At 31.5% G+C, this 9,992-nt stretch overlaps 2 protein-coding genes across 2 annotated transcripts in view; both read right to left on the reverse strand.

The window, feature by feature from the left end:
* LOC101508348 (protein ENHANCER OF LHP1 1) overlaps window positions 1-1,905 on the reverse strand; it is a 5,886-nt gene extending 3,981 nt beyond the window's left edge. The window contains exons 1-2 of the mRNA XM_073364878.1: window positions 1,355-1,905; window positions 32-599 (exon numbers count right to left, since the gene is read on the reverse strand). Of these exons, the coding sequence (XP_073220979.1) occupies window positions 32-599; window positions 1,355-1,631 (845 nt within the window). The 5' untranslated portion in view covers window positions 1,632-1,905. The remainder of the gene's footprint in view (window positions 1-31; window positions 600-1,354) is intronic.
* Window positions 1,906-5,514: 3,609 nt separating this feature from the next.
* UGT89B5 (flavonol 3-O-glucosyltransferase UGT89B1) lies at window positions 5,515-7,575 on the reverse strand. The gene is made up of 2 exons (XM_004516804.4): window positions 5,996-7,575; window positions 5,515-5,680 (listed from the first exon to the last, which is right to left on the reverse strand). Exon 1 carries the CDS (start codon window positions 7,451-7,453, stop codon window positions 6,005-6,007), a length of 1,449 nt encoding a protein of 482 aa, XP_004516861.1. The 5' UTR covers window positions 7,454-7,575; the 3' UTR covers window positions 5,515-5,680; window positions 5,996-6,004.
* Window positions 7,576-9,992: the final 2,417 nt, after the last annotated feature.

Consider the following 9,992-nt stretch of genomic DNA (forward strand, 5'->3'; position numbering starts at 1 on the left):
ATCCCCAATTGGCTTCCAAGCCATGCAACACCCTCTTTCATCAAACTTCTGTCTGTCAATATCCTGCTTCCTATCAACATCCCATATAAGAATCTGCTTATCTAAACCAGAGGTAGCAATATACTTGCCATTCGGTGACCAGCACAAAAAACATATAGGCTGATTGTGATCCCCTCTCAGAGAGAACAACCTCTCAGCCGTGTCCCTATCATACATAACGACATCGTTTCTCAACCCCGGAATGGCTAAAGTTTCACCATCAGGACTCCAACAAAGAACATTCATGGTTGAAATATCTACCCCAGTGTCAGGAGCTATGCCTTTGAGGTTGTGAAGGTTTTTCCCTGAGTGGAGTTCCCAGATGATAACGGTTCCGGTTGAGTCCAGAGATGCTAAGTATTCACCGTTAGGGTCGAAAGCTAAGCCAGTGACGGGTCCTCTGTGCCCTTTGAGAACTCTGGCAATGGAGCCATCAACTGTGTTTATGAGCTTGATACCTTCATCATCACCTGCAGCTGCTAACATGCTTCCTTTCTTGTTAAATGCTAGCAAACGTATTGGAAGTGTGAACCTCGTAATATTTGTCTCGAACTCTCCACCTGCAAAGTGCCAACAATCAACCCTAAGATCATATTAACTTGAAAAATGTACATCAGCAACTCAACCACAACAGTCTTTACCAAATCATCGTGACCCTTGCTTGAAAAAGTCTTTAAATGATTGAAACATGCGTCTCTTAAAATTTGAAACATTAATAAGAAAAATGAGGATTCACTTGAAATATAGTAATTGGCATGGTAGTGATCCATAATACTTCAGTGAAAAGAAAACCCTGGAAAATTTTGTACTAAGTCCAATCGGTTGAGCTGACTTTTAAGTGTAAAGAATTAGAAATCAAACACATAAAATTACTGAAACTCATTGGCTTAATTATACAAGGTTCGATAGAATTAAAGAAGTAAAATTAAAATTTAAAACAATTATTAAAAATTGACCATTCACTTGAGATATAGTAAATTGACATAGCACTGGTCCAAAACACTTACGCAATGTAAACAATTAAAAACCAAGCGCATAAAATATCGGATTTCAATGATTTATCTAAATTAAGTTCAATAAACAACAAGAATAAAGAATTAACAAAAAATCAAATTACATAACTAGTCTTAATAAAGATAAATACAAATCAAAACAATGAAACACCAATTTTGTTCCAGAATTTCAATTATACATCCTAAAAAAGCAGGGGTTTGGAATAACAATAAACCCCAATAGAGAAAGGATAAATAACAAAAACCCACACAGACACTGAGACACAATAAGAATAGAAAAAGTTAAATGAGTAGAAGAATACCGGGAAACTTGTAGAGTTTAACGGAGTGATCAACGGATCCAGAAGCAAGGCAAGTGGAATTGGGGCTAAGAGCCAAGGCGGTGACGCCGTCACGGTGGTGGCGTAGGATCTTAGGAGCGGCGGAAGGAAGAAGAGGGTTGTGAATGGAAACGGAAACACCGGAAGAGAAGGCAGTGACGAGATGTTGGGCTTGCTGGTCCCATACAACCGAGCAGAAGGAAGCACGGCCGCCTTTTTGGGTGTGGGCCTCCCGCATTTTTACCGATCGGACCTTCATGGCGACTTTTTACAGAAACGGGTTAGGTTTTTTCCGGTTGAACTATAAGGAAGGAGTAAGGGTTTGGTTTCGAGAAGAATGGGGAAGAAATTGAATCTGAATGGCAAAAGTAGTGAATCGTTTAGGGCGCCAAATGAGGTTTGTCTTTTAAGGAGTTGGCGGGAGGGGGAATGAAATGAAGATGCTGTTTTTTTTTATTTTAATGGAGCGATTATTTGGTGCGGGTTCGTTTCAATTTTAGGAACTACGAAATGGGTAGGGATGACTTTTTGCACCCCATTGTGCTACTACACCTTAATTTATATTTTTCTTTTTTACATTTTGTCCTTGCTTGAAGTGAACTTTATAGATCGAAAGTATGCTTTTATACTGAAGTAATACTTCAATGAAATAATTGTGGCTCTAGGTGCAAATCATGGTATAATTAGTCGATGTCTCTAGTTTTGTTTTGAGATTTTCTCACTTTATTTTTTGTTGCATTGTGTTTGTACAATTTGCAAAATGTACCACCATATATATAATGATAATAAAGACATTCATCAATTTTTTTTACTCAGTTGTAATGTGTTCATACTAGTATTTTAAAAAGTTGTAATGTGTTTGTACAATTTTACGATTGAATTGGGAATTAGCCACTTGTCTATTAGTAAAATTCCATGGAGATATAGTTTAAATCAATCAAGGTTAAATCGGCTAAATCATGATTCGTTCAACCAAGTGTTAGTGTATAAAGTTTTTACTTCGTCAATTAATATTGTTAGATTATTAAAAATATTTGACTTTTACTATGAATGATTGTGATGTGATGATAGTGTATCAAAGTTAAATTGGTTGATAGTGTATAAAGTTTTTACATCGTCAATTAATCGCAACCGATAAATCATTAGAGATGTTTGACTTTTATTATAACTACTTCTAAAATCACGTCTATGAATAGTTGTGATGTGTTGACAATACAAAACTTTTATATAAATAATATAAACTAATTTCTTTATATATTTGTTAGTGACCCGTAATACATGAGACCACATTGATTGATTCTAGAGTCTTGCAAATTTTGCAAAACAAAGACTTTTCCCCATTTGCAAAACAATTGGAAACGATTAAAACCAAAATTGCAACAGAAACATATCAAAACCAAATGAATAAACTAAAGATTTTTTTTTAATGAGGGGTCAAACTCCAAAAGAACAAAAAGAAACAACTTTAAGTCCTTAGGAAATACACTCAAACTTTTATCAATCAACACGGCGAGACAAGAAAAATCAGGAATAATATCAAAAACATGATTAGTCTGAGAAGAAGAATGACTAAATTTAGCAAAAACCTCTGCAATTTGATTGACTTTACGGTGGACATGAGGATAATTTAAAGTGACCAAACTTTACAAATATATTTTTTATACGAGTGACAACACCATAACATAAATGTCTATTAGAACAATTTTTTAAAATTAAAAATACCACTACTTGAGAGTACGATTAGTAGAACATAACTAATATTTGTTCATTGAAACAACCAACAATCAACCAAAACAGAGCAATTAAAGAGATAAAGGGAGAAGAAAATACTAAAATTTATCATGGTTTAATCAGGTATCCTCTCACTGACTTACATTTAGTCCCCATAAAAATTCATTAGATTTTCTTCCACTTCCAAGCTATTCACAAAATGCATTTACATGTTGAAGAATCATTTTTCCATCACAAAACACAAACACACTCTATAAGATACATCACTTTACTCTCAAACACATAAAAAAAATATTTGTCTGGTATACGACATGGAGTTAAGACTCTAGAAATAGATAGTTAAAAGACGTATTATTTTTCAAAGTTTTTGTGTTAGAAACAGGAGGTTAAAAGACAATATCTTTTAGAGTTTTTGCGCAAAAATATTTTGTTTTAAAATAGTGAGTGTAGCTATTGAATTGAATAAAATGTATAGGAAACTAGCATTGACAAATTTCAGCAAGATTGATTAAGATTTACACAAACAGAAAATTGATTAATTGATTCAATGTTGGAACTTAAGTTCAAGTTATAATTCAACCAATCAATTTTTCCAATGAAGTAATACACAATAAATGCCACTTATTGCATAAAAACCTATATAATGAAAAATAATTTTTCAACACAATTCATGATAATTGAATTCATTCAAAAACAAATTTTTCTATATCATTAAATATTTTTTGTAATGGCTAAAACGTAATTTATGAAGAACAAATTTAATATCAAAAAAGAAAACTATTTTACAATATCCAATCACAAAGAATTGAAACCAAACAGAATTTAAAAACTACATATTATAAAGGGTAAGAAAAAAGAAAGATCACACTGAAATTTTTATATTGATACAATACTTCTACTTCTCCTCGCTATTAATAGTACATCTAGTTTATATTCAACATCAACGAGAGTTTCTTCCTTTAATTTGCATCATGGATGTTCATAAATACCATTCTGCAAACTTACAATACAACTCCTTCGAATTTAAGACACCCTTCAAAATATATGAACTAGCCATCAACTTCAAATTTAAGACATCATTTTCAATCTTGAAAGTCTCTAAAACCATAATGTAATCGTCAACTTTAGTAACTCGAAAAGAATCATATTTTCAATTTTATTCATGTTCAAGTAGTTGAACCTAGAGTAAAAAAAAAGTAGTTGAACTCTATGTTGCTCACAATTGAAACAATATTCGAAGAAAAGATATCCACACCTTTGATATTTTAAGAAGCATTGAAGTTTACAATTCGACTTTTTGATATATATATCGTTTGTTTAAATTTTTATTTCAAAATACTCTATTTTTTATTTACACAAATGTCTTATATATTTTTTTTTAAAGTAGGAAGTCGCTTTCTCAGGAAGCGACCAGCTGAAGGAAAAAAATTTAAAACGTAATAAGAGGTCGCTTTCCCAGAGAACGACCTCTGGCTGACCCTTTTTTTTCTTCATATTTTAACATTTGTTATTAATTAGGATAATAAATTAAAAGTAATTTAATGATTTAAAAAATAAAAATATTAATAATAAATTAAAATAAAATACATTAATAAATTACAAATAAATTTTATATTTTAATTATTATTTATTATAATAAATAATTATTATAATTATAATTAAAAATTATTATAATTAAAATGATTAAATTATATTATAAATTTTAAAAAAATACATTAAAATAAAAAAAATACATCAAATTTGTTGTAAAAAAAATAATAACAATTAAATAAAAACAAAATTATATTAATAGCATAAAAATGAAACGAAATACATTAAATTAACGATAAAAAAATATCATATTTAAGAGGAAAAAAAAAACATCAAATTTATATCAACGATGTCCACCTAAATGACCATCAGTCCCACATATAGGATATTGTCGAACTCGCCTAGGTCTCTGAACAAGTTGTGATTCATATTGATTATGATCATTTTCCTCAATGTAAGTTGCAAGTGGATTAGAACCACTGCTAGAGAGCTAGATGAATTCGACGACATCCTAGATGTGGGACTGGGGGTTATTTAGGTGGACATCATCGATATAATTTTGATGTTTTTTTTCTTTCAAATATGATGTATTTTTATCGTTAATTTAATATATTTTGTTTCATTTTTATGTTGTTAATATAATTTTGTTTTTATTTAATTGTTATTATTATTTTTTGCAACAAATTTGATGTATTTTTTTAAATTTTAATGTATTTTTTAAAATTTATAATATAATTTAATCATTTTAATTTAACCATTTAATTATAATTATAATAATTATTTATTATATATTAAATTAAAGATTAGCATTTATTTTTTTACCGAAGTTAACGTTTTTTATTATATATTAAATCAAAGAAATAAAAAACTGTTGTGTTACGTTTACTATAAGACTAGCTCCTCTTATTCTTTAATTGGTAATTTCCATATAATGACAACACACATGATGAAGAGGGAGGGGCCCAATATAATGACATAAGACTTTCTCCAAGCCCTTGTTTGTCCTCCCCTATATCTGTCCCAGCCCTTGTTTGTCCTCCAATATATCTGTCCATGATTACAGGCACACATAAAATAGTAACTTAAGTATATCAATAAACATGAATACTATTATATCAATTAAGTATCTTAAGTTTTTATCAGGTCACATTATTTGTCTAAATCTAAATATTAAATTTAAGTATATTTTAATTTTATAATTCCCACCTTAATTTAATGACCTTAACGACGTGCGACTGTGCATCGGCACGGTCTTACACTCATGGTATTAAAATTAATATCTCCAGCAACTGTAATTTAGACAGACAGACTAAAATTTAAAACTATGATTATTCTAAGTAAATATTTTAAAAGACTAATCACCATAGGTTTTTATTGTAAAACAAGCTGCTCCATCAGGCATCTCAAATTATTATCGGAGCTTCCACCTTCTCTAACAGCATCAGCCGCCGCTCGCTGCAATTTCAACGCCCGACACATTTCCTCTCCTTTCCCACTAACCGACTCTGCCAAAACTCTACCTAACTCATCTGAGTCGGGAACACTTTCTCCTCCTTCACACACTTTCTTTCCCACTTTCAATTCATCCACAACCAACGTCGCATCCACAAATTGATCCGCGGTCATTGGCCACGCAATCAACGATACCCCAGCCACCACCGATTCCAACACCGAGTTCCATCCACAGTGACTCAAAAACGCACCCACAGCCCTATGCCTCAGTATTAACACCTGTGGGGCCCACCCCTTAATCACAAGTCCTCTACCAACAACAGCATCTTCGAAACCCAAAGGAACACCACAGTTAGCCTCTTTATCATTTTCGTTGTTTTTTCTTACACCTTCTTTTATTGACCATATAAAATGGACCCCACTTTTCAACAACCCACGTGCAATAGCATCCGTCTGATCCTTGGTAAGAATAGTTAGACTACCGAAACAAACGTAAACCACTTTCCGATCTTGTCGTTTATCAAGCCATGAAACGACGTCGTTTACTAAAATTGAACTAGATCCACCTCTTTGGATAGCCATAGCAGAGAAATTGTCCACAGGGAGTAACAGTCCAACCGCCCACACACGATTATGATCCAATTCCGTTTTCAGATAATCAAGATAAGGCTTTTCTAACTCATCAAACGAGTTAACAATTAGTCCCCAGCTTTGAATATTACAAAGAAACCAATCTCTAAGTTTATCCGAGTCAGGATCCCCAGCAACGTAGCTACGATACATAGGAGAAACTTGCCACCAAGGGTATTTTGGGGAACTCGGAATATTGTGATAGAAAACTACCTCGTTTTGGTCTTTGGAATTTACACGCGTTGGGAGATTTTTCCAGAGGAAGCACATGGTGGAGAAGGCGAAAGCAGCTGAAGGGGAGAAAACGAGTCTTCGAATGTTGAGTTCGGAAGCGAGGTGTTGTGCCCAACCACAGAACATGTCGGAGATGATGTAGTGAGGAGGTGAAGGGTGAGAGTTGAACCAATTGAGAAGAGGATGGTGAAGATCTGAAAAAGCGAGCATTATGTTACGAATGGAGTTTGGCATGTCTTGTGCGTTTTCGACACCAGGGGGGATCAATGGGTGAGAAGGGAAAGGGAGGATTAATGGGTGGATTATTGAAGGGTGGGAGTTGAGAAGAGGGGTTAGGAATGTTTGGTTTTTTGGGGTGGTGAGAATGGTGATAGTGAGGTTGTTTTTGTTGGTGGAGGCGAGTTTGTGAGTTAGGTCGAGGAGGGGTATCATGTGGCCTTGAGCTGGGAATGGAATCACCAGTATGTGTGGCGGAGGGTTGGTGCTGCCGCTTTGAATTGTCATGGTGGATTGGGTTTGGGGAAGGAGAGAAATGGTATACAAGTTGAATTAGAAGATGATAGTAGTAGTATATAAAATTATTTGAGTGAATCTTCGAGAGGTGGCTCAGTGTTTGACCACAACAACTACCTACTTTTTTTCTTTTTGTGGTACTCAAAGGTTACCTACTTATAACTCCTCTCAGAAGTTAATAACGTAATTAAATTAAGGTTGAATTTAAATAAAAAAAATTGATATTCATCTATTTAAATTGTTAAAGTATATTAGATACAAATATAGTTAAAGTTTAATTGCACTGTTGATCTTCTATTTTAGTTGATTTACGAAAATAGTCTTTCTATTTTATTTCTATTCAGTTTTTGTCCCCCTAACAGAATTTTGGTCCAAAATTTGATGAAATGTCTTTTTTTTAAGTCACGCCACACTATTTATGATCATAGATCTTAGGTACAATTGTTGCATCACGAGACCTTGAGACATGGTGTGGTTAAATAAACACAAAAAAAATGACATTTCATCAGGTTTTAGACCAAAATTCTGTTTGGAGGATCAAAACTAAGAAGAAATAAAATGGGGGGGACAAATTTTGTAATTCAATGAAAATAGGGGGATCAAAAATGCAATTAAGCCTATAATTAAAGATAAAAAAAATAATAAATCTACAAATATATTTACAGATATCAAGTTAATAACATAAAATGATATAATGTTTACATATAATTTGACAAAATTAAAATAATTATAATATTCATGCTCCTAGATCTACAACGTTGACGATTTAATCATAATTTTAATTAGTAATTGATCAAAGTTGATATGTCAATTTAAATCAAATGAACATCGCAATAAGATGAGAAATCAAACAAATACCGAACTAAAGACTAGAAATCAAACAATGTCAATTCGAAACAATGAAATCACGAAGAAAAAACACGAAAGAAAAATTTAATTTATGTGGAAACCACTTATTTAGATTAAAACTGAAGAAACATAAGCACGTGTGTGATTCCGAGTCAAAAATGACCCAAAACCACCCATTCCAATGTAGGAAGAAGAAGAGAAACTTAGAAAAAATATGAAATCTCCCTAAAAAAATTAGGTACAAAGGGAAATATTTGGAAATGAATTTAATATAAATATTATCATAACTCATAAAAAGCTTCCAAATTCAAATTGATTAAATAAAAAGTTTGAGAGAAAATATGTACGAAGGAGACATTTATTTTGATTGAATATTTGAAGAATAATATTTGAATAAATCATGAGGCTTATATAGAAAAAAAAATACTAATATGGTTCTATATTGACAAATCACATTTGTTGTGTACTACAATGATTTTAAAGTCACTAGACGCAAACAAATGTTCATTTTAGAACTTGAGAAAATGATGAAGAACAAATATTAGTTGTTGTCAATCTGATAATAGTATACAATTCTTCACCACACAAAGATATAAAAATAAAGTCAAACATATATTTTGTTACCTTAGATATATAAGTTATTTGTCTAGTCTTTATAATAACATTTTATTATTACATGAGGCAAGTCAAAGATACAATTTTGTTGAGATATATGATTCTATATATACAAAGAAGATAAGAATGAGGTTATTGCAAGTTTAATGTGAAGATAATATCGCATGCACAACTGATTTGAAGAAAAGTAAAACAAATAAGATAATACATATCTTTCTACAAAGTTATCGTCATGAGCAATTAGTACTAATGTGTACTGCTCTATTATTTTCTTTCACTATGGTTTTGTCTCATGGGATTTTTATAGTAAGATTTTTAACGAGGTTGTTCCCTCGTAAATGATGTTTTACTTTTTTTCTTTCACTAAATTTTTTTTAATTGAGTTTTTACTAGTAAGATTTTAATAAGACTTACTAGACATTTGAAGGGAAAGTGTTATCAATATTTTATATTAATAGATATTCATTCTCTTTTTGCCTTCTACATTCTTTAATATCTATGACATACATAGTGATTTACTATTTGCTAATGAGCTATACTAATTGTTAGTGGTTTCCCTGATTTTAATGTAATTATTCATGTACTTATAAATTTCAAAACTTATGTCATAGAAATAAGAGTTATATGAGATTGTATTGTATTCTCTATGAGATAGAATACACATATTATATATTTTTTTCTTTCTATATTTCTCTCATTCAACTATTTTATTCTGTATCTTACTCTCTAGTTAATTTCATAACAATTATTTAATTATAAACTTAAAACTAATTAATTAATTAGTAAATAAATAAATTAATAAAAAATTGAATCATCTTTATTTTCAGCTCCTAATTTTATCATCTTCAACCACATATTTCCAGATCTTCATTCAACCAAACCCACCCACACATTTCATTAGCCTAATCTAGAAGAAACGTCAACACTTGTCCATAACCTTCTCAATCTATTGAGCTAAGTCCATTGTTGGGGCCAAAATCAAAATTTAGCACTAAACCAACTCATAATCGAGCTGCTCAAAATTTCAGAACAGAATGTTGTTGTCTTCTTAGTTCCAAAAATCTCT

This window comes from Cicer arietinum, chromosome 1 (assembly GCF_000331145.2).
Source record: "Cicer arietinum cultivar CDC Frontier isolate Library 1 chromosome 1, Cicar.CDCFrontier_v2.0, whole genome shotgun sequence".
Classification (NCBI taxonomy): domain Eukaryota; kingdom Viridiplantae; phylum Streptophyta; class Magnoliopsida; order Fabales; family Fabaceae; genus Cicer; species Cicer arietinum.

Excerpts from the sequence above, each read along its gene's own strand:
- UGT89B5 (XM_004516804.4), bottom strand. The coding sequence starts at position 7,453 with ATGACAATTCAAAGCGGCAGCACCAACCCTCCGCCACACATACTGGTG.